Source organism: Austrofundulus limnaeus, unplaced genomic scaffold, assembly GCF_001266775.1.
Source record: "Austrofundulus limnaeus strain Quisiro unplaced genomic scaffold, Austrofundulus_limnaeus-1.0 Scaffold43, whole genome shotgun sequence".
Classification (NCBI taxonomy): domain Eukaryota; kingdom Metazoa; phylum Chordata; class Actinopteri; order Cyprinodontiformes; family Rivulidae; genus Austrofundulus; species Austrofundulus limnaeus.
The window spans coordinates 244,696-268,019 of NW_013952445.1; the positions used below are offsets into that span (position 1 = coordinate 244,696).

The window sequence follows — 23,324 nt, forward strand, 5'->3', positions numbered from 1 at the left end:
TTGTGGTTGTAATGTGACAAAATATGGAAAAGTTCAAGGGGTATGAATACTTTTGCAAACCACTGTATATATATAAAACTGTAGCAGATGCATTTAGCCTAGAATGAAGATGATCGTGGCTGAAACAATTAGTCTAGTCAGTTAATTCAAAAATTTTCAAATTTAACATTTTATTTAACATTATACTCATTATTGACTTTTATTGAAACATTGGGGGGGCGATGGGGGTACGCTATAGAATCTTGTGACACAGCCTAAGCTTTTAACCATGATGGGTTTTTTTAAGTGTTCATTACTTTTACTTTTATACTTTAAATAGTTTTAAAACCATTACTTACTAAGTGGTATTTTCTACATAGATACAGAATTACCACGTCCTCTTATAGACACTGAAAAATACCATGTACAACTGACTAAATGTGAAGTAAATAATGTAGAAGTAATTTAAATTTTAAAAGTGAGAGTTTTACTCACTGTTGAGTTGTGCTAAGTTACATTGAATCATAAATTTCAAGTTTACCATTGGTATAAAAACTACTTTAACATTAAATAATAATAATAATAATTTAATAAATGTTCTCATTGGCGTGCTGGACAGCCAACACTCATCACTGACATTTATGTTACATTACAATATGCAGCCTTTGCTCCTCCTGACACTTGTCTGAATGGAGGCACTTCCCAGTAACGGGCAGGGAACTGAACATGGCTAACTGCAAGAAAACTGCTCAGCAATAAAAAGCACATAATACTGACTCCACGTAAAAGACCTCTGAAGAATCACCGCTGCAGAGAATTGGTTTTTGGTTGTGGAGGATTAGAGTGGATATTCATGTTAAACTGAAATAAAAACTGTTAGTTTAAAAAAAAGTGTAATTCTCTCTTGGGGCAATATAAACTCGCTTTAGCTGAACTAATTTCACAGAACGCTGCGTTTTCACCAAAAGGAAGAAAAAGCCTGAGGCCTGTAGAGCTCCCACTGTGCAGCTCAGGTTTAAGAACCACCACACTGCAGGAAAAAATGGACTTTTCTAAGCAAAAGCATTAAAAAAAATCCAGTACTTTACGTTTTAAATCTTTAAATACGGCAGTCACCCGTGAAATTCTGACCAGTCAGTAAAATGAGTAACAGTGCTTAAGTTCTCTAAACTCCGTTTTGAAAAAATGCTTGTACTGACAAATACATTCTTGTTTTCTACAAACTATTCTTCAGTTACAGGAAGGTTTATAAGGGACACCCCTCAGTTTGCCATCGAACCATTTGTCCAGGTGAGAACCTCCCTCCTAACGTTTTATTTGAAGGATTTTCAGTCTGGCATGACCGACTTTGGCCATTATTTCCTCACCATCATTAGATCTCTGCGACTCTCAGCCCTGTCTGAACGGTGGGACGTGTGTATCGGAAGGTCCGGAGGGGTACCGCTGCGTGTGCCCACCCGGCTTTGGTGGAGACCCTCACTGTGGTCAGTTCACCCCCCCCCCCACCCTGCGTGTATGACGGTGCCTACCATTGTCGAAAACTACTATAACCCTTTCTCTTTCAGCTCCTGCGTTATTAYTGGACTGTTCTGTGGATTTGCTCTTCCTGCTGGAGGGCTCTGCTGCGCTCACGCTAGAAGGCTTCCTGCGCTTCAAGGCCTTCCTGAAGCGCTTCATGCAGACTGTCATCGGCTCTGACAGCCCCAGTAAAGTCGGCCTGGCYGTGTTCGGGGGAGAGACTCGAGTAGAGGCCCAGGTTGGAAGGTTTAGGGGGGACCTGAGGGCTCTTCTTAAGGCGGTGGATTCACTTCAACCTCCTGGTGGTCAAACCCTGACAGGCGAGGCTCTCCGTCACGTGACCCATCATGGCTTCTTTGCTGACGTCTCTGAGGACCTTCCTCGCGTCGTGGTGTTGCTCTCCTCCACTCCTGCTGCCGACGACGCGATCGAGGCCTCTAAATACGCTCGGGATAGAGAGACCTTCCTGATAGGGGTTGGACCTGATGACTTAAAGGGGCAACTGGACAACATAACAGGAAATCCTCAGAGGACTGTCACGTATTCATCACCTGACAGACTTATTGGGAAGATCCCCGAGCTGAAGGCCAAGATCTGCAGTGTGGATGCACAAGGTACCAGCTGTCATAGACATACATGTTACTCTAATTTCAACATATGTTCAGAGCTGAAAATATGTTTTTAATCGTGCTAATTTTAAACTAGTCTTCATCTTTAATGTCTTTGCTGGTATATTGCTGCCACCTTGTGGCAGAAAGGTACAGTGTAATAGCATCTCTTGAACCAAGCCTGAGCCCCTTGAATAATGAACATAAACCCAAAAATACATTTTACATTAACAGAAATTTAAAACTGCGAAAATAAAATTCAGATCATTTCTATACACTTTAATTGAAGTCATTGGTACAGGTATGTTTCTTGGAGCTCCTTTATTGTATAAAACGAGGCTTAGAAGTTTGTAAACGCTTCAGAATTGTAATAATTCCTTGCATAACCTAATCTTAATTTTACATACAGTCTTTAATCACATTAAGATAAATAAAAAAAAAACAGACACAGACAAATTACACCAGACGTTTTTGTTTATTTAAAAAAACAAAACGCTCATTTGTGAACAATTTCTAGTGCAAGCAGGTGTTTTATTAGTGAAATATTAATCTTTCAATAYATGGGATGCTTGGTTTTTATTCAGATAACTGTGATTCTTTAAAGTCTGATCCTTAAAACATGGAACTCTAAAGAACTTGATCAATTTCCTGCTCATCTCCTACAGAGATCAAGGTAGGTGTTAGTCGGCAATGGCAACGTGTAAGCTATAAAATATAATTTTTGTTTATTTTTTGGTCCAACAGTTCACCATCAGTAAAACATTAAACAAGTGTTTTGCACCTGCAAAGGCTACAAAAAGGATATTTTCCCTTTCTGACATTTCAAGAACATTGAACTGGTGCAAAATATACAATAATTGAAGGTGTATATATAGATATACACGTATATACATATTTGTTTGTTTTTAGGTTGTCTGAGTCAGGCAGTGGACCTGGTGATTGCCCTGGACGCCTCAGCCGGTGTCGGTCGGGAGAACTTTGACACCCTGAAGGACTTTGTGCGCAGCCTCAGCGTTCAGTTCGACATCAACCGGGACGTCGCTCAAGTAGCCCTGGTCGCCTACAGTCGGAGACCCAACACCGTGTTCAGCTTGGACGCCCACGAGTCCGGCTCGGCCATCCTCGGCGCCGTAGGTCGGGCAGACTACATGGGCGGGGTGGCGTCCACGGGTTCAGCTCTGCTCCACATCTACTCCAACGTGCTGACTGTAGCTAACGGCGCGCGGCCTGGAGTCAACAAGGCGGCGGTGGTGGTGACGGATGGCTCAAACGGGGCCGATGCCGTGGTGCCGGCTCAGAAGCTGAGAGACGACGGCGTTTCGGTTTTTGTGGTTGGCATCGGAGACGTGCAGCGGGAGAGACTGGTGCAGATCGCAGGTTCGGAGGACCGCATGGTCTCCGTGCCGTCCTATGAGGATCTCAAGTACTTTGAGGATGTTCTGGTGCAGATGCTGTGCTCAGGTACAATCAGAAGTAAAAGACAGGAAATGGATGCTAAGAGACAAAGGTAAAAGATGAGTTCAAGCGTTTTGTTTGCATGTAGCTAAATGCTTGTGATGATTTCCTTTGATCAGAGGTGAAGAAGCCTGTGAACCTGTGCAAGCCCAACCCATGCATGCATGATGGGATCTGCATTCTGTCACCGGCGAGCTTCCAGTGTCAGTGCAACGGCTACGAAGGACCACATTGTGAAATAAGTGAGAGAACTTTGATTTTTCTTGCTTTTCTATTTCTGTTTTCCTGCCTCGACCCCCTTTAGGTCACTTCCCTTTTTATCTTGCCTTCGCTTACATCATAGGAAATTTGGCTGGAGGATACCGATGAAGATGATAAAATAGCTACAATATATCTGGTTGTTGGCTCTCAAACAGACGCTTGATTATTCGTAAGTCGCTGTCGCTTATTTTTGCGGTTTTCTTTCAGGAAGCAGCAAGTCTCCACCCAGAGGGGATGTTCCGAGACCCTCCAGTCTGAGGAAGAAGAGCAGACGGAAGAAGAGCCACCAGGAGGTTCTGCATCACTATAAACTACATCGTCGGAGAGACACTGTCTGACATGCACACAACAAACAAAACAAAACAAAACAAGGAAACAGAATTTTTACACCAAAACAAACCAAAAAAAGGAACATTTCARAAACAAGATGTTTGAAGAGTAAGGGGGAACAATATTGCAGTTTTTTCCTGGTATTTAAAGTTGCACACAGTTTTAATGTCTTGTTTTTTATTGTTATTATTTCTTTGCCAATTTTTACACTAATTTGTTTTACAGTTTGAAAATATCTGAGGATTTAAAGTTAAATTTATCATTTTTGTAAATCCTATTATTTTTTAATTATTTGTAAAGTCTAGCTACCACAACTTCTGTCCTTCTGCAACCAAACACGGCAACATGTTTCATCTGTTTTCATCTATTAAGGCTTGTTTTCATGTAATCTTATGTTTTAGTGGAAACATTTAACATTTTGGAAATGTACAGTTCAATTGATTTCAGTTTGATACACTACTTGCCAAATTCGAAAACATTCACAACTGTTTTAAAAAGTGTTTATGTTGAAATGAATCAGACTGTTTAACCAATAAAACGCCATCATAATTTTAACGCCTACAATAGTAAGAAACTCTAGAAATGTTCTTAACTTGTGTCCTTCACATATTTAAAAGAACATCCTGTCCATTTTCACCAAACAAGATGTTACATTTAGACAATAATCAAGTTTTTTTTCCCCTTCAGGACATTTTTATTTGAATAAAAAGTGCAGTTTAGCTAGCAATACAAGCCAAAAGGCTGAATAAAGGCGTAAATATATTTACATCTTGGCTACCAGCATACATGAACCAAGCTACAATCTAAAAATGTACAAAATGGACAATTTAGAAGAGGGGGCTTCTTTCTTTCTTTAATGGCTAGTTCAGATATTTTGAAGTAGGGGTTGTGTGAATACTAGGTTATATTTCTCTGATTTATACCTTTACATCAACATTAATGTTGCATTACATAAACTACTATGATTATTTTTGACTGGACTGTCAATCCAACAGCTCCAAGTGGTGCCAAAATTTGGTTTTGGCCCAAATCTTCCAGATTGAGTTTGTATAAAAAGCCATCTGCAACAGGTAAGATATTAATTATTCATACCTTTTCCACACACCCGTAATCCAAAAAATCGGAACCATCCCTTCAACATTAGTGGTTTTGTATTGTTYGGCTGTTTGCAAACGCTGCAGCATCCTTTCTGTGCGTCTGCTGCATCGGCCGTAACGCTGCTACATCAGTTTGTTTTTCCTTTGCGATTCGAGCAAAACAAGTCAACAAGTCTTTGTGTTAAAGAATCTCCAGTGGTATTCGAGAAGGCAGCTTGTGCTTCTGTCTGATTGGCTCTTCATAGTCTTGGTACAACACTGACGAGGTTCCGTGGAGAGGAGGGGTTGGGCAGTTTGAGCTTGTGGATCGTTTGCGTCTAGGTGGTGGATTTTTTCTCCCATTCCTTTATAAACAGACAAAACAAAAGAAGATTATTTCATTAAAAGATAAATTAAATAACGATGCTCCTCAGTTATTGCTGCCAGTGTGGATAAAATCTAGTCTCACCATCGCTTTCTGCAACACTTTGCCTTTCGTGGGCGTGAACGAGGCGGGTCTGTTTTTAAGAGCTGTGGCAGAGTTGACTGGAGAGGCTGAGTCTGCGCCGGCGGTGTTGTTAGAGGGTTGGGAAGAGGAAGAAGACGGCAATGACAATGCTGCTGATAACGATGGGTGGGGAGTGGGCAGGGTTGCAGCTTTGGTCTAAGAGAGATAAGGGAGAGAGGGTGTTGAGGCATCGCACGCCACGTTTGAGCCGATATGATCGGAAGCTGTGGAGCAGTTCAACCAACCGTGGGGGAGTCCTGGAGGCTGCTGTTCAGGGTGGTCCCCAGTGTAAAAGGCCCCGACTCCACTTTTTTCAGACTTTCTTTCACTTCCACCAGCCGAAGCTCCACCTCTACCCTGTGGCGCTCCGCCTCTCGACACGCCTCTTCCCTCTGCTTCAGTTGAGCCTCTAAGGTGGCCTGACGCTTAGGATCTGATGACAGACAGCTGTCAATCACCATTTGTTTTTCTTTTCAAACCTTCACAGAAGTACAGAGCTCATTCGGTGGGTAAAAAAACAGTTAGAGATAATTACTGCAGTCATTTCCATTCAGAAACGGTTTATTGTTAACATGGACAAGTTTGAATTTATTTCATTTCATTTTAATACAGGAATGAATGACTTCAGTCGCTCGTGGTTAGGCATGAAGTAAACCTTAGTAATAAATGTTGCAGCTATATGACACAGGTGATGACTGGAGTTGTGTTTGTCCAAAAAGCTTTATTTTTTTAAGCTCACCATTTAAAACATGCTCCTCTCTCAGGAGTTGGAATTGTGTTGTGTTTAGGAAAAAAAAAAGTTTTCCAACACCTACTTTGAGCATTTAATGTCATCTTGTAAAAACTAATACAATAAAAAATGAACTGTTTACAATAAACTATGGAGGTATTCCCTTTGGATTAAAAACACACAAGGGTGGTGTACCCTTAAACAGRTAAAACACAAAAAACAGAGTATTCTTATATAATCTGACTCCAGCAATGTCTGTACTTCTCACAAAGAGACATGGTTGCTTAAAATCATCTTGTGGCTGTGCATTCATTTAAAAAAAAAAAACAATGTCACCAGCTGGGCTCCGTACAGAAGTAGCGACAGAGTTCAGACCTACCCTGGCAGGCGCCGAGTTCCTCCTTGGTCTCCCTCCTCTCCTTCTTCAGGTTCGCCAGACTGCTCTTCACCTCCTCTCGCTCTTTCTCCAGACGATCTCGCTCGTCCGTGTAGCGACGCATGTCCGCCTCGGTACGGTTCTTGCCCAGTTTTACCTCAACAGCACTGGAACTCCCTGATTAGAAAATGTATATATATGTATATATATATATATATATATATATATATACATATACATATAATATGAGTAAAGTTTAAATTTAAAATCTCATTCATGTCAGAATTTTAGGTTAAGATCATCCTCTGAGAAATGATCTATAGCTTTCTTAGTACTGTGCGACTGGAARAGCAAGAATGATTCAAATCTTTAGTCTGGCTTTAGTTGTAGAGGGGTGCTTTTCACTAGAGGGCGCTGTAGGAGTAGGATTACAGATCAGGGAACCAGCCACCACTTTATTTGTCCTGGTCCAGAACCCAGTAAAGCTTCCACTCACCTATGGTATGTGCCTTCGGCCGTGCAAGTTGTGGGCTTTTGGGGAACAGGTTACTAACAGTCTGGACCACTGGGCTCTTCTGGATCTGTGCCCCAGTAGAGCTGAAGGCTTGCGAGACTCCAAGACTGAACCTCTTGGAGCTCTCCTGTCCTTGGGAAGAGGTCATGGCTTGTGGAGGTTGAAGCAGTGCACAGTTGGGAGTCGGTGATGACTGTTGCTCTGGCTTGCTTGCGGCAGAGGTTGAAGTTGGTCCGTTTAACGCAGGCGCTGAATCTGGCTCAGTAACGACCTGGAATTGAAGCATTTTCAGCAGAACGGTTTTGGTGACCAACCGAGTTGATTTCACCAAAACAGAGTATAAAGCTGGGGCATTATTGCCCCCTTCTTTACCCCCGCCCTTATTGGTGCCCCTGCAGCGAGCTAATATTTAGAATGAGAAATTACGCGAGCACTGGCAGAATATTTGATGATCTACCTCCTTATTTTGACTCGAGGGATCCTGTTCCTCTGCATGGACTGGAGACTCTCTGGAGGTTTCCTTGTGAGGCGACGTTTTAGATCCGCTGGTTGGATGGAGGAAGGAGGGCAAAGGAACTAGGTCCAGATAAATTTTGCTGTTGTTGTCTTGCTCGGCATCGGTACACCACTTAGTAGTTTCTGACTGCATCTCATTATCCTCTTGGACTCTGTTGCCCTCACAGTTTGGCTCGCTGCTCTCTCCAGCATCCTGTATGATTCGAGAGGAGGATGTTAGTGTTGGGAAACAGCCAGATATCAAAATGAAACAAAAAAATACCACAAACGCCACGGGGGACTCTCAGTTCCCATGTTTACCTCAGGATCAGCTAAGGATGCCACGTCGTCGTACAGCTCATTTGAGTCTTGAGAAATGGAAGGAATTGCGTCTATATAAGTATTTGGCTCTGAATACCTCCTCTGCATCAAGCTAGAGACACAAAAACAAATCTAGTTGAATAACAGGGAACAGCTTTCTTTTGTGGGGGAAAAAAACAGGAAAAAGACTTACTATAATGAAGTCTTTGCAGCGCTGATGATGGTAGAGATTCTCTCAGCGTTGACGTAGTCATAAGTGAGGTCCTCTGGGTCGGTTCTGGTCCCTGTCTGTGACAGCAACAGGCCCAACCAGTTCCCCATATCTAATGATGATTTTGCCTGGTTCGAGAGGAAGGAAAAGAATTTGCTTTCAGTATGAAACGAGCTCTTGCAACATCAGAAGTTTAAAGCCGCGTGGGTTTATTTCGAATGCCACTCATCACTTTGAATTAATGAAACGATTGCTACAGCCCCGCTTATTAGTTGAACGCCTTTAAAGAAGTGAACTGAGACACTGACGGAGAACTGCTCGCAGTTTAACTAAAAAAAAAACGGTGCGAAGAGATCGCCGTGAGAAGCAAATGGTAAAAGTGTTTTTGCCCTCGTGTTTGTCGGTTAGCAGAATATCTCATAAGCCACCAGATGAATTTCAAAGAAACTCTCAGATCATTGGGCGTACATCGACAACTGATTCAAAATGGCCGCCACCGCTAATTGACCTTATCCAACACAAACATGGCTATGACTCAGTCCTTTTTACAGATACAGATACATTTGATGGTAGTAGCTGAGAGTCATCTGAACATGTCTGAGTGCTAACATGTGAAACAAGATCTCACAGTACTTAAAGTGCCTGTGACACGCATATCCACGAAATACAAAAAGTCAAAGAAAACATCTTTTTATTTAAGAAACTTGGTTTAATACGCATGATTTGACCAATTATGTCCCATAATTGGCATATTTTCTTTTGATCTTTGCTCCGACAAAGTGAAACAGGAAGTGACATCAAAGGGGAACTCTTTGAGAAAGAAAACTCCCTGTTTTATGTTTCATAAAACAATATTTTTTGAACCATGACTCTTCCTCATCTCCCCATTATAGTAATTAAAATGATCTAAAGACACATCAGATTCTTCTCTACAGTCTGTGTTGTTGGCCTTTGTAGCAATGCTCTGTTCACATGCAGAAGTTACCCTTTGACATCACTTCCTGTGTCTTCACATGTGAATATCTCAACAACCGTTCAACTCAGCTGCATGAAATCTTTTTTTTTTTACAATATGTTGTCAATGTTACCTTTCCAAAAACGCATTCATATTTATTACAAAAAATTGATGTCACAGGCACTTCAAAGTTGGATCCAAATGACTGTAAGGTTGGTATGAAAAGGGTGACATGCATTCATTTAAACAATGCAAAGCTTTTAATTCCTTTAGGTGCTTTAAATGCATCCACGGTTTTGAGCTGTATCAAGTTAGCATGGGGAGCACTTTTCTAATAATATAATGTATCTCTGGACAAATTTATATCCATCCAGCCAGTTTTTTTTACCCACTTTTCCTCTCAGGGCCGCGGGGTAGCTGGTGCCTAAGTCTCCAGCAGTTACAGCGCAACAGCCGATGCACTGGACGGGTTGCAAGTCCTTCACAGGACCATATAAAACAAAGACGTTCACGCTTTTACTCACAACTTACGGGACTATTTCGGGTAACCAGTTAACCTATCATGTTTGTTTTTGAGAGAAAACCTGAGTACCATGAGAAAACCCCACACATGCAGTTTAGAAGGGGGAGGGAGAGGGGGCAGGAGGAGACCTCAAGACTAAATATTAAATTCCAATGCCTATGACTAAATACGCAGTGCAGCTGGGTGGTACCGAAGGACTAATGAAGAAGGGTGTAGCGTCAGTCTCCAAAATCCCCAAAACATCCACACCCTCCACTCTCACAAGCACACGCTCGTGCACGCAGACCACCCTTACGTGCCTAAAATACAGAGCAAGTCAGCAAAGGTATATTTATAAACCGGAGCAATCAGTCTTGTCTGAGTTAGCCAAAGCTCTCCATCAGATCAGCATCATATTTGTCTAAAATGCAGTGAGAAAGGAGYGAATATACCAAAATATAACAATAAATTTTACCAATTATAACGCARTATAGGGTATTACGGGGTGGGGGGTTGTATGGCGTGTTGTGCTCTTCTGCTCTCTATCGCCATCAAACTTCATACAAATTTCGTCTTTTTATTCTCTTTTCTGTAGATTTATTTTTGGGTATTAGTCATGTAATGTTGGGCCTCGGTCAGAAAGGAGTTCAGGGGGATTTATGTTTTTTTTTTTTCAGCTCGAGAGAAAGATTAGCCAGATGGTGGATTGAGCTGATTTTTTCCACGAGATTACCATGCTTCCTTCTGCCTGCCACTGCAGCAGGCATCAAAYGAGACGATATGTTCAGAAAATAAAGTGGGAGTAAACTATTTATCATTTGACCTAGCAACGCAATTTAAAAACTGGTGTATAGTTTTGACATCAATTGAAACAGAGTCTATAGGCTCCAGAGACTTAATCTACCATCATCATTTTTAAATACCCCCAGCATATTTCAGTACCGAGGTATAACTCAATACCGTCGTATCGCCCAAACCCTATTTAGCACGTTTGTTTACCTCCAGAGTAGCCAGCTGTGTGCCGTCCAGGTCAATCCTGAAGGAGTAGAGGTGCTCAGGGCTGGGGTCAGGCGAAATGTTGCAGCCCTCCAGCGTCACAGCTGGCTGGCTCAGTTTGCTCTTCCCCTTGTCTTGGTAAAACCACAGCTGGCCGTTCTTTATGAGACACCAGCAGGGACGCCACTGGCTGTTCACCAAAATGTTGACGTAGCCTGAGGGAGGATGAGAGCACTTGCGTTTTTACCCTGGTAGATAAGGGTATTAATCTCATTGTATAGATGCACCATTTGACATAGTGACAGATAAACTTCTACTTTCAAAAACCACATTCTCGGCCACGAGTGTTATTTGCTGTAGAACTTTGTCCACTTCGGCTCACTTTGTACCCCCTTTGGCAGCAGGCTCTATATTTATATTTTATTTTGTAAGTACACGTTTGAAATGATGAGCAGATTTGGAACAGTTCATACCTGAGTTCTCAATGCTTTTCTCGAGACTCTCTGACGCCGAGGGTTTTCTCTTGGCGATGTTCATCAGGTTGCTGAACATCAAACCTGCACCAGATTTTTTCTTCACTGCGGAGACAGAAACACAAAAACACAAAACCAGTTTGAGAAAKGAAACCACCAAAAAATAATTATAATCTCCCCGTAATCACTCACCATCTTTGTTTTCTGTCGTTTCAGCGTGGCTGTCCGTGCTGCTGCCGCTCTCTGAAGCCACCGAGTATCTCTCGTTCAGCTCGCCCTGTGCATTCATATTGGCGTTTTAGCTTTATATTATATAGCTATAAGATTTGCTTGACCCTAATGTCTTAATACAGCTCCACAGATCGGTGCTGCCATGTCATGTCAGTGTTAATGCTGATAAAAGTACCTTTGAGCAAATAAGCCTTGGTGACTCAGACGCAGAGTGTTGGAGGTCACAGTTTTCAGCTGGCTTGGGGCTGATTTCTTGAATAACCTAAAGAACATAAAAGTGATACGCGCATTTTTCAAACTATCACGTAAAAATGACCAAATAAAGTCTGTTTCAAAACGCTCGGTTCGTTACCTTCAGCCACTGCTCCGCTTGTTCTTTGCTCTGCAGACCCAGAACGATGGCCTCCCCTCCGACTGGGATGATCTTCAGCTTGTGCTCTTTTCTCTTGGGCTTATTCTCTTTGTAAGTCACGCTGCAGCCCTGCAGACTCACATCCAGCAGAGGCGTTTGCTCTTTGGAGCTTTTGTAGCACTGAGAAAACAGTTGATGAAGCAGTGAACGTCTGCTGAAATATGCACGCTCGTGATGGTGTCCAGCAATATTCAAGTGAATTTAATATAAAAATTCACCTTGTCTGTTAATGCTTTACCAAGTACGTGAAATCTAAAGTATTTTGATGTATAGAAAAGTTTATGATAAACAATGACTGTAAAAGCCCGACTCATCAATTCTCCACTACTGTGCTTTATAGCTAGAATGCTGACGTTCACCAACACCTCATGTGCATGCATTCATACAAATGTGAAAGTCTATGAACATAAAAACGTCTTGTGGATTTTTTTAGACGCACCGAGCTTCTGTGTTTGTTGTTGTTTTTTTTWAAAGAAGACATGTTCTCGTTGTAGCCATTTCTGTCCCTTAGCATTTAAAATCCTAAATGAGGCCTAGGAACTATGAGATGTAACTTATGCTTTTTTAAAATATATTTTTGCCTTTTTTTTTTTTGGATTGATGAGCATTTTTATTGAAAATCTACTCACCAGCAAGCGATAGTCTTTGATAACACAGAGCTGTTTAGCCCACTGGCCAAGCCATTTTTTCCTCCACAGGAAGGCACATATGCGAGCATCCTTCATCAGCTCAATGGACGCCTCAGCCGACGGCCACTGGTGCTGAGCTGATGTCGACTTCTCTCTGGCCGCTTCCTCCTCATCGTAGGACTCGTATGAACTGCTGACTGCCTCTCCGTCATCTAAGAAAATGAAAAAGAAGAGAAAAATTCTTGTTGATTTATTGACCCATTTGAATTTAGGATTTCCTTAAAAAATACTGATAGTGGTTAAGACACTAAAAGGCCTCAGTAACTTCACAAATATGTAGATCCTGTGGTATAACAGTTATGACTAAGCACATCTAGATCCTACTTGGCAGTTTTTTTTCTCAAGATCCCTCCAAACGAGCTTCAGTTGGTTGCATTCTCCAACTTTGCCACTAGATGTCACTATATACTAGATGATGGACCTTTAAACCTAACTCTTACCATTGACAGTTTCCTCGTAGGGCTGGGCCTCTTCATAGTAGCTCTCTGAAAAGTCGATACAGGCTGGAACTGGAATTGCAGGCAAGGGAAAGGGTTCTCTGCCTACGACACCCTGACAAACAAACAACAAAAAAAGATAAATAACAAGAAATTACAAGAAAAACAAACAGACAAATGTAACAATCAAAATTTCAGATCTGTTTTATTTCTTTCTTTCTGACTGTAACATTTTCTTAACATTTTCTGATGGTGGGAAAATGACTAACATGTTGTTCTTGCAACCAGAGCGTGTGGTTAATCCAGCCATCACTGGAATAAGTAAAGGCATTTCTCTGTGTAGCCCATCCGTGTGTCAGAGCCGTCCATGTTTGCCTTCAGGGGAGAATGTATGAGTAAGCACAGAAAGGGGATAAGGGGGGCACGAATTTATATGTATTTGTGTGCTTATGTGCGGCTTTCCCCGAGCTCAATCAGCCGTCTGGCTTCACTTCTGTGTTTCTTGTCAACCCCCTCGTGGTAAAGACMGTCTGTCGAGCACAAAGCGCCCAGCCAAGGCCGTAAATTAGCTATGATTCAATAAATATTTAGGAGACTTCTGTTATCACAAGTTTTTATTTTATTTTGCTTTTCCTGGGGATAATGGGCTGGGAATCTTGAAGAACTTCTCCCAATGCACACTTTAAGCTAAAAAAAAAACTATAGTATTTTCATTCATTTAGTTAAATTTAAATGCTAATATGGTGACAACCTTTCCCTGTTTTGTAGTTATGTTTCATACAACTGATTTCCTTTCAGATTCTGATACCGTGCAAAACTCAGGCTGGTATCAGCGCTGATTTGATACTAGAAAATGTGCAAATGTGTCTGATAAATTTAAAAATAAAGTAGTGTATTTCAAATCATCCCTTCATAAGGAATACGAGTCATCAGATTATTCATTTATTCATTTTAAAGTCAGAACTACAGTATATTGATGTAGTGTCCTCGTTTACGATATAGTCAAGCGAATGCAATAGAAACAAACACAATACAAAATATGTTAAAATGGTGTTTTAAACACGAAAAAAATTAAAATAATAAAATCACTAAAAAAGTCTCAAGTGGAGGAGTTTAAGTATCTGGGGATCTTGTTCACGAATGGGGGAAGAACGGAGCGGGAGATCGACAGGCGGATTGGTGCAGCGTCTGCTGTRAAGCGGGCGCTGTACCGGTCCGTCGTGGTGAAGAGAGAGCTGAGTCAGAAAGCGAAGCTCTCGATTTACCAGTCGATCTACGTTCCTACCCTCATCTATGGTCATGAGCTTTGGGTCATGACCGAAAGAACGAGGTCCCGGATACAAGCGGCCGAAATGAGTTTCCTCCGCAGGGTGGCTGGGCTCTCCCTTAGAGATAGGGTGAGAAGCTCAGTCATCCGGGAGGGACTCAGAGTAGAGCCGCTGCTCCTCCACGTCGAGAGGAGCCAGTTGAGGTGGCTCGGGCATCTGGTAAGGATGCCTCCTGGACGCCTCCCTGGTGAGGTATTCCGGGCACGTCCCACCGGGAGGAGGCCCCGAGGAAGACCCAGAACACGCTGGAGGGACTATGTCTCTCGGCTGGCCTGGGAACGCCTTGGAGTTCCCCCGGAGGAGCTGGAAGAAGTGCTGGGGAGAGGGAGGTCTGGGCCTCCCTTCTGAAGCTGCTGCCCCCGCGACCCGACCCCGGATAGGCGGAAGAAAATGGATGGATGGATGGAAATCACTAAAAATGTATTGTTTGATTATCAAGGACTACTATAAAAACAAAAACTTGCATCATAATTTACATTACATGAACATATTAACACGAGAGACTGACTAAGCATGCGTCGTTGTGCTTACGCTTTGCCCAGGAGGAAGAAAAAGTAGTTCCTACCAACTGCAAATGATTTAGACAAGATTTCAGTAGTTTTTTTTCCTGCGGTCCTGTTAATTATATACATTATCTGAAATGACTAAAGTCATTCATGGGTTTAAATGCTTCAAGTGTCAATTTAGAATCAATTTTAGAGCATAAAGTTCTGGTATTGGTGGTATTGTTATTTCACTTGATCCGCACATCACTGCATACCTGCCAAACGTCACGATTTGTAAAGGACAATCCTGGATTTGACCCCTGTGTCTCACACGAGGGTGGGCAGGATGCTTCAATGTCTCGCAACCAAGAAGCACTGGCTTTATTTATGAGTTTGTGCTTTCAAGCCATGTGTGTGTGTGTGTGTGTGTGTGTGTGTGTGTGTGTGTGTGTGTGTGTGTGTGTGTGTGGCGTGAGGGTAATTTAATGTCTATAAGTTTGAGTAAACGGGAGCAAATTAATCTTTAGTTGCTGAAAAAGAAAATAGTGCGTAAGAGAGTGTGGAGGTGTGATTTGCTGTTTATTTTTGAAAACAAGATTTCAGATCTGAATTATTATTTATTTAATTTTAAATTTTTTGTTCACAACCAGCAGTTTTACAGCTCCACCAGGGGATTGTGTAAATATCATAAGGAAAGGACCAAACAGTGTAGGCCAAGTGGTATGTGTAGTTTTTCTGTGTCAGTAGATTTCCCAGGCTAGTCTGTTTTTGTCACTAACTCATGGTGTTCAGTATGTAAAAACTAAACAAAAACAACAATAAAGGGGTGCATAATTTTGCAATTATGATCTCAGACAAAGTTCACCTTAAAGACAACTGTTCTGCAGTTCAATAAATACTGTATATCATATAGCATTTTTTAATGTTTTTAAAAGACAAATGGCTGGAAAATGCTACGGAGCCGACGAGGGGACATGGCAGATGTTTTTCTTTTGCGTTCCCACGCAATAGTATTGCGTTACCTCGCAAAAGTCGTTTATCACTGTTGTGCCTGCCGCTTTATTAACAAATTCTCATGTTCACCATTAGCGAGTTAGCCTACTGCTTTAATTCAGCTTCAGAATGAATATATCACAGCCACGCATGGAAGTATGTCATATGTCGATATTTTAACACAGTGGCAGCCACGCAACATCCATGTCAATTTCACAAACTTGTGGCGACACATCCTGTTTTGGTAACTGGATATTTCAAAATAAAAGTCTGATTCAATTCATATACAAAACAAACTTACGTGGGAACGCAAAACAATTTTACGAGGGAAGGCAAACGTTTGCGAGGTAACGCAAAAGTATTGTGTGGGAACGCAAAAGAAAAAAAATCCCCCCATGTCCCCTCGCGGGCTCTGTAAAATACATAGTTTTGAGTAGATTTTTAAAATAAATTCAAGGGGGTATGGATCTGGACTCTCTCAAGATCATGTCACACAACTGGCAAACATTAATACATATCAATGTCCCTTATTGCCATCAGTAAATCTCAGCAGGCATGCTACTGTTTCACGCGTCATTAGGAGCCTGATACCACAATTTCAGAAGGATGCAACAAACTCTTTTTAAAATATACCATTTTTGTGTGTTTTTTTACTTGCATATTTTCTGTTTTTACAGAAAAGTGCATTTTAATTTTTTATTTTATTTTAGCATTTATGATGAATCATTTTAGGTGATGCAGCTCTTCTAGCATTTACGGTAATCTATACGTCTAGCCTGCAGTTTCCCCGACCCACATTAGGATACAGGGTGGGCCTTGCTAAATTTTTACTGAAGGACCCTGTTAWAGAGTATCATTCAAAGAGCATTTGGGAACTTCAGGAGAAATCAGGACTCATCTAAGTCACAGTTTATCTGCGTATGAAGGCAGTGTCACAGTGTTCTTTGAAATTGTTTATTTTTTATTAGTATTATTATTTGTCTGTAACCAAGATTGTTTGCGTTAAAACTCTTCATTGTGCAACAGCCTTGTCAGCTCAACAGTGTGTGGTTAGTCATGACTTCATGATTTCATCAAGCTTGCTTTCTCAGTCAAACTCTATGCTGATACTCCCCTGTAAGCTGGAATTTTCTTTACTGGAAAACAATGCAGATTTCTCAATCAGAGCTCTGAAGCTATTACTATCGTCTGAGGTCACAAAAAGAAGTCAAATGGCTTTTGTGTATTGGTGCAATGCCAAAAGCACTTAAAATTTCCAGTTTGTGTGAAATACAGGCTAAATAGATAAATGACCGGATGACGCGGCTTTTGTGTTGGTTGTCTTAAAAAACTGAAAGCCCACTAGTGATTTCCCAACTACTTTCCTCCCACCACTGATGTGAACACATCTTCTTTCGTTTTAACTTGAGCTCTTGTAAAACTTAAAATACGTACTTGCAAAAACCAAATATGTGGATTTAACCCTTAAGCAGAGTTGTTATAACTGCCTTCAGCACCTTCAGCAAAACAGTCTAATTTGATTGATTGATTTTATTTATTTAGCCTCGTCTTATCTGTTGAAACAAAAACTCCAATAGAAAATTTCTCAATTCCATTTAGGAATCTTTATTTTTATTTAGGACCAGAGTGACTGTCTGACCAACAAAAATAAAAATCAAGTTCTTTTTGTCTCATTGTTTAAAAATCTTAAGACTGTTATTTTTGATGTGGGCCTTCAGACTCAGTCCCCCTTTAAGTCTCAGTAATCAGAAATGTCTCTGCTTGGGAGCTTTTCCCACACTATCGTGTTTGCAATCTAACACATTTCCAGTAATGCACAGCAGATGCAGTAAGCTGTCATAATAACTGGCGTCATGTCACTGTTGGCGCACAGTCTCGGTGACGGAGACGTGTGTGATTAGTCTTCATGCCAGAACGTGTCGGAAAGCGTCCACAAAGACAGGCGTGGGACAGAAATGTTATCAAGACACTTAAAGGCTGAAGGAGTATTGGTCATACATTATATTATAGGAAAAATGTTTGATTGTTCTTGATCTGACTGTGCTGCATTCCTTCTGTATTGTTTGACTCTTTGATTTTGTCCATAAGGTTGAGTTGCCAGAACAGTATAGCATGACTGCAGACATTTTGCTTCTCGAGTTCTTGCTCTGTTCCACCAACAATTGTGAACAAGCTGACATATCTGAACTCCTCTAGTTCAGCCCCAGTTCCAAGCTGGAAACCCACCCTTTTCCAGCTGAAGACAGTGACCTCAGACTTGGACACGCTAACCCTCATCTCAGCTGTTTTACACTTGGCTATAAACCCTTCCAGTGCCTGGTGGAGTTCCCCACTTGATGAGGCAAAGTGGTACACATTATTGTTTAAAGGCAGTGGTACAGTTTGTAGTGGAAACTGGAAACAAGCTGGCTGTACCCAGAGGATCTGACCATAAAATTTATGAGCAGAATCATGACAAATGGCAACCCATTAATTTCTAAAAACAAATAAATAGAAACTGACCTATTTACAGCATTAAAAAAACTTGTGTTTTGGTTGTGCACACATACCTCATACAATGAAAGTATCACCCACAAGTATCACTCCAAAATAAATCCATAAAAATAACCCTGGTCAACAATGCACACAAAGATTGCTCTATCTGGTCTTGTAGTAAAAAAACACATTGGGCCTCATGCAAGAACATGTTCGTATTTTTATCCTAAATTTCTCTTACTTTTGTTCGTACAAAGGGTTCGTACGAACATGTCACGTCAGATTCAACAAACTCTTCTATCTTCAGGAAAAGTGTGTAAATGAGCTGCGTAAATTCCACCTGTTAATATCCAGCTGCTCGTGCACGCGAGAGGAGATTAGCATAATTACCACCCCAAAAACACCATATAAGGCTGTGTTTCCTGCCTCAGATATCAGGAAGTGTCCATTCATGAAAATGGCACCGAAAACTTAAAAGAAAAACTATGAGTTCAGAGATTGAAGTCCGTCTGTCAGAGATCCAGAAAAGAAAATCTGTCATTTTTAGCAGCTCAGCTGTGGAATAAAAAGAGCTGCTAAAAGTATAAACAACTGTGTTAAATCATTTTCATTTATTCAGAAGCCACAGCGCAGCGCTGCGCACCGTAACCCCCCCCCAGTGCGCTGCGCGGCGCAGGTGGTCTCAGATGCGGGTCTGAAATAAGCATTTTAAAATGTTTTTAAAATAAGTCTGGCACTTTGGAGAAAATCCTGGACTTGATCATGTATCCCCTCTGGTCTGGGAACGTCTTGAGTTCCCCAGGACGAGCTGGAAGGTGTAGCAGGGGAGAGGGGGGTCTCTCTGCTGCTGCCCCCACACCCGATCCCGGATAGGCGGCGGAAAACGGACGAACGGACAATTTATATTGTTAGTCTAAATTATTACATTTAAAATTATAACTCTAATTCAAGCAGAATAGCCTATTGTCAACATAATTATGGAGTGTAATTTATTTTCAACTCAAAATATCTTCAAACTAACGAAATATAAAGTTGTTAGTGAAGAAAACCCGTCTGGATAACAGCAGACTGACTGCTGGTAAAATMTACGACAGGTCTGGACCACTCGTGAATTTTGTTCGTATCTGAAAAAAATCTTAGAATACGAAAACATTGGTGAATGSCACAAATTCTCCTAAATCACTCATACGCACAACTTAAGAACAAATCTGTGCGTACGAACGGTTCTTGCATGAGGCCCATTAATTCTCTTGGACCAAAGGTTTGAACATCAGCTGGACTTCCCTCTTCTGCTCACCAGAACAGATTTTCTTAGTAAGGCTATGAAAGTGTGATCCAAGGATACCGAGAAAACTAACAACCCAAGACAGCCCATCGTTATCTAGGCCCTGAAAGAACTTGGTGCATCTCTTCCAGTCCAGGTAGTTGCAAGCAGACCCCAACCTTGTCACTCAGCCTTCTAATGGTTTGGCAGAATCTCTTCAAAACCAAGTAAAGATCCTGCTTCAAAGTCTCTTTAAAACACTTTTCACACATAGGTTTTGGTTTCTAGAACTGGCACGCGACCCACTTACTTATGACACCATGTCATACCACAGAAAACAAACCCCAGAACAAATGGATTTTTTTACAGAAAGCAGGTATTGTCTAACAAAAATAGTTGGAGTTGAAGTAAAAATGTAAGAATTTGAGATTCATGAAGTAGTTTTGAAAACTGCTCTTGATTTTTTTTTTTAATRTAAAGGCACTTTAAAAAAAATGAACCAGTGAGCCAAAGTAATTCACCTGAAAATATGATTACGCTTATGCGGACTCACAAACCCATGATCATTTGTCGGCAACTCACTGTAATCCCCACCAGAACAACAACTTACTGCACCTAACCTAAATCCTACAAGTTTGGGCTATAAGGTTTTATGTTTTGAGTTATGAGCACATGCCTCTTGCCCTCACTTAAAGACACATCCCCTGAATGTGACTGCAAAACAGATTATGTACAGCACTGAAGACATCTGCTATTAATTAAAACAGAAAAAAAGCCAAGCATTCCAGAGGAGCAGCAACCACCACCCCCCCCCCTGACCGCCCACCCACTGTTATCTCTATCTTTTTCCCTTTTTGCCCTTACTATTCCACTCATCTCCACAACAACTACWTCTCCTTGTCATGTGTACTAAAGCTAAAAGGGGACCGACGAAAAAGACGAGAGAAAAAAAAGGGGGCGCATGTTCGTTGTACATTTTTGTCCCTTGAAGACTTTGGAGTCTCTCCAGCCGTTTAATAGCCACTTTAGCCTCTTCCTCTCACTTCCCCGCACACACACAAGCACACATCCTCACCACAGAAACACCGACTAGACGGAATGGATTGAGGAGTCAAGAGCATAAATAACAGAGAATAGAAAAGAGGGGGTGTTTGCGGAGGAAAATGGGTGTGGTGGAGGGGCTCTGAAGAGAGTGGGAAAAAAAAAGAGCCCAAAAAGTGAACAGTCAGAGGAACATGGAAAATCCCTGGTTCCCAGGCCAAGAATTCTTCACAGTAAAAACACACACACACACAATGTATCCGAAATCCCATAGGGGGGCTCAAAGCAAAGCAGAAGGTAGTGATAAAAGTTAGTTCATCTCAGGAGAAATCTTACTCTTCTTTTTCTATTTTCAATACTTTCCACAAAGTAGTATGAGGTAAAACAGAAATAGAGTAAAACTCACTCAAGACTTTGTGTGCACAAACTGCTTTATCTCGTTTATTTGCCTTCTTGGGAACAGTTTGACCTTCACTAAACTTTTCATACTATTGGCAATCACATCGAAAGGAATAAGCTTTTACATACCGGTATACCCAACTTTAAATAAACTTGAAAATAAGCATCAAATTTAACAACCAAACAGGCCTGATTTAAAGGGATGCGCTGCCATGAATAATTCAGCATGAACGTCCGCTGGCCAATTGCATTGCGGTTATGATAATGACCAGTTGCAGGCGGCCGCGTTACAGCTCACAGCGCATGTCAACAGTTTTCCCTTTCCTGCCTCACGCTTGCAAGTGGTGCAGTGGCTATCTATAGTCCAACACTATTTTCAGACTGTGCAGACAGGACGCAGATGAACTCACACCAACCTTTATTTACCACGTAGTGTTTGGGAGGAAAAATGTGTCACACACCAAATAATCAGCTAAGGCCGATTTTAGTACAGATAAAGTTCTCGGTTTAAAAGATCATGGAAGCGCCTGGAGGCCCGGGAATACGCCAGGATATTAATGAAGAGAATGTGACCCTTGGTCTGGAGGGAAACGAGCACCAGGCGGGCTGGGTGAGAGTKAAAGTAGAGGAAAGCTGGTTCGCGTTGGAGCGGGGTTTTCTCGAAAGGCACAGTGACTATTTCCAGGCCCTCTTTGACTCTGGTATGAGAGAAAGCCAACAGGAAGAGCTCTACCTGAAAGATGGAGTGAGTGCAAGGGGATTCCTCATTGCCCTTGCGGTCTGCAGGGATGAAACTCCCACCCTCAGTGATCCAGATGAGCTTGTTGAAGCTGTRGAGTGTGCTGCTTTTCTGCAGATTGAAAATCTGGTCCAGTATCTTTGTGATATCATARATTCGGACAACTGTCTCCTGCTTTACCATGCAGCTGCCATCTTTGGAGTGCATGAGTTGTTTCACAAAGCTGCTCTCTTTCTCTGTGATGCTTTTGACGATCTYAAGGAAGTAGCAGAGAGTACAATCCCTGAAGAGCTGCTGCAGTATTCTCAAACATTGTCTCCTGCTACTTATGTTGCCATAGGCACCCATACTCCTTCGATGGAGCTGCTACAGGACTCTTTTAGGGTTGTTTGCTTCCTGGATGAAAAGCATGGAGAGTGGAAGCATTTAACTAACCTGCCAACTCTATGTAGCACTTCCATGGCGGGGGTGGCGGTGCTTGACAATCGACTGTACATCGTTGGGGGGATTTACGGTTACGGTAAGGACGCCGTGGACTGTAGTTTCTGCTACAACCCTGAGTCAGGAATTTGGACTACTCTCCCAGGTCCCCAGCAACCAAGATATGATTTCACCCTGATCGGACACGAAGGTCGACTCTATGCCATTGGTGGCGAGGTCCAAAAACGACTCATTTCCACAGCAGAGAGGTATGACTGTACAAAGGGAGAATGGAAGTTAATCCAACATGCACCAAGACCTGTCGCATCTGCAGCTTGCGCCGTTGCACGTCGGCGAATGTTTGTGTGCTTCTGGAAGCCGCCCAACACCACAGACATCTACGAGTACATACCTCTAAAAGATGAATGGAGGCTGACCACCACACTGATCAGACCTCAAAGTTATGGCCACTGCATGGTGTCCCACAGGGACAATCTGTACGTAATGCGCAATGGGCCTTGCGATGACTTCCTGCGCTGCCTCATGGACTGCTATAACATCACAACGGGCCAGTGGACAGCCCTGCCTGGCCACTACATCAACAGCAAGGGAGCACTGTTCACCGCAATGATAAGGGGGGACTCCGCGTTCACGGTGAAACACATGTTGACTCTTGAATATACCATCGCTGCAGGTGGATGGAAACCTCGGAGGCACATGAAGGGATTCCCRAAGAGCGGTTCGCTTTGGACGTGTTTGCTCCGGCTCCCTAAAAGTGGACCGGTTACACCAAAACCGGATGTGGATAACAGGGAGGGAGAAATGTCTTTGCCAGCTGCTTCAGAAGAATTTGCAGAAGCAATAGCAAACTTATGAACCAATAACAAAAGTAAAGTAAATATGGGTCTAAGAATGAGAATAAATCTGGAWGATCTTATAAATACTCTTCCTCCCGATGCACTAACTTTTACATGCACATACCAAATATGCATGTGCTGACTCTAAGCATTTGTTCTGATCAGCAACAGCTGCTACAGTAGTTTATACTGTGAAGGCTGCTGTGTGTGTGTGTGTGTGTGTGTGTGTGTGTGTGTGTGTGTGTG

At 42.0% G+C, this 23,324-nt stretch overlaps 3 protein-coding genes across 3 annotated transcripts in view; 2 read left to right on the top strand and 1 right to left on the bottom strand.

Annotated features, from left to right (window-relative positions):
- vwa2 (von Willebrand factor A domain containing 2) overlaps positions 1-4,712 on the top strand; it is a gene marked incomplete at its 5' end in the record, with an annotated part of 9,209 nt that extends 4,497 nt beyond the window's left edge. Inside the window, 6 exon segments of the mRNA XM_014007587.1 lie at positions 1,214-1,269; positions 1,356-1,463; positions 1,545-2,111; positions 3,015-3,566; positions 3,680-3,802; positions 4,029-4,712. Of these exon segments, the coding sequence (XP_013863041.1) occupies positions 1,214-1,269; positions 1,356-1,463; positions 1,545-2,111; positions 3,015-3,566; positions 3,680-3,802; positions 4,029-4,159 (1,537 nt within the window).
- Positions 4,713-4,816: 104 nt separating this feature from the next.
- Positions 4,817-23,324, bottom strand: part of afap1l2 (actin filament associated protein 1-like 2) — a 49,619-nt gene continuing 31,111 nt past the window's right edge. The window contains exons 5-19 of the mRNA XM_014007586.1: positions 13,081-13,192; positions 12,581-12,792; positions 11,892-12,071; positions 11,715-11,801; positions 11,501-11,585; positions 11,309-11,413; positions 10,839-11,050; positions 8,365-8,510; positions 8,172-8,283; positions 7,813-8,064; positions 7,338-7,626; positions 6,845-7,018; positions 5,981-6,168; positions 5,697-5,891; positions 4,817-5,592 (exon numbers count right to left, since the gene is read on the bottom strand). Coding sequence (XP_013863040.1) covers positions 5,566-5,592; positions 5,697-5,891; positions 5,981-6,168; positions 6,845-7,018; positions 7,338-7,626; positions 7,813-8,064; positions 8,172-8,283; positions 8,365-8,510; positions 10,839-11,050; positions 11,309-11,413; positions 11,501-11,585; positions 11,715-11,801; positions 11,892-12,071; positions 12,581-12,792; positions 13,081-13,192 — 2,376 coding nt within the window. The 3' untranslated portion in view covers positions 4,817-5,565. The remainder of the gene's footprint in view (positions 5,593-5,696; positions 5,892-5,980; positions 6,169-6,844; positions 7,019-7,337; positions 7,627-7,812; positions 8,065-8,171; positions 8,284-8,364; positions 8,511-10,838; positions 11,051-11,308; positions 11,414-11,500; positions 11,586-11,714; positions 11,802-11,891; positions 12,072-12,580; positions 12,793-13,080; positions 13,193-23,324) is intronic.
- On the top strand, positions 21,419-23,309 carry LOC106516958 (kelch repeat and BTB domain-containing protein 13). Its single transcript, XM_014007588.1, has one exon. It carries the CDS (start codon positions 21,580-21,582, stop codon positions 23,095-23,097), a length of 1,518 nt encoding a protein of 505 aa, XP_013863042.1. The 5' UTR covers positions 21,419-21,579; the 3' UTR covers positions 23,098-23,309.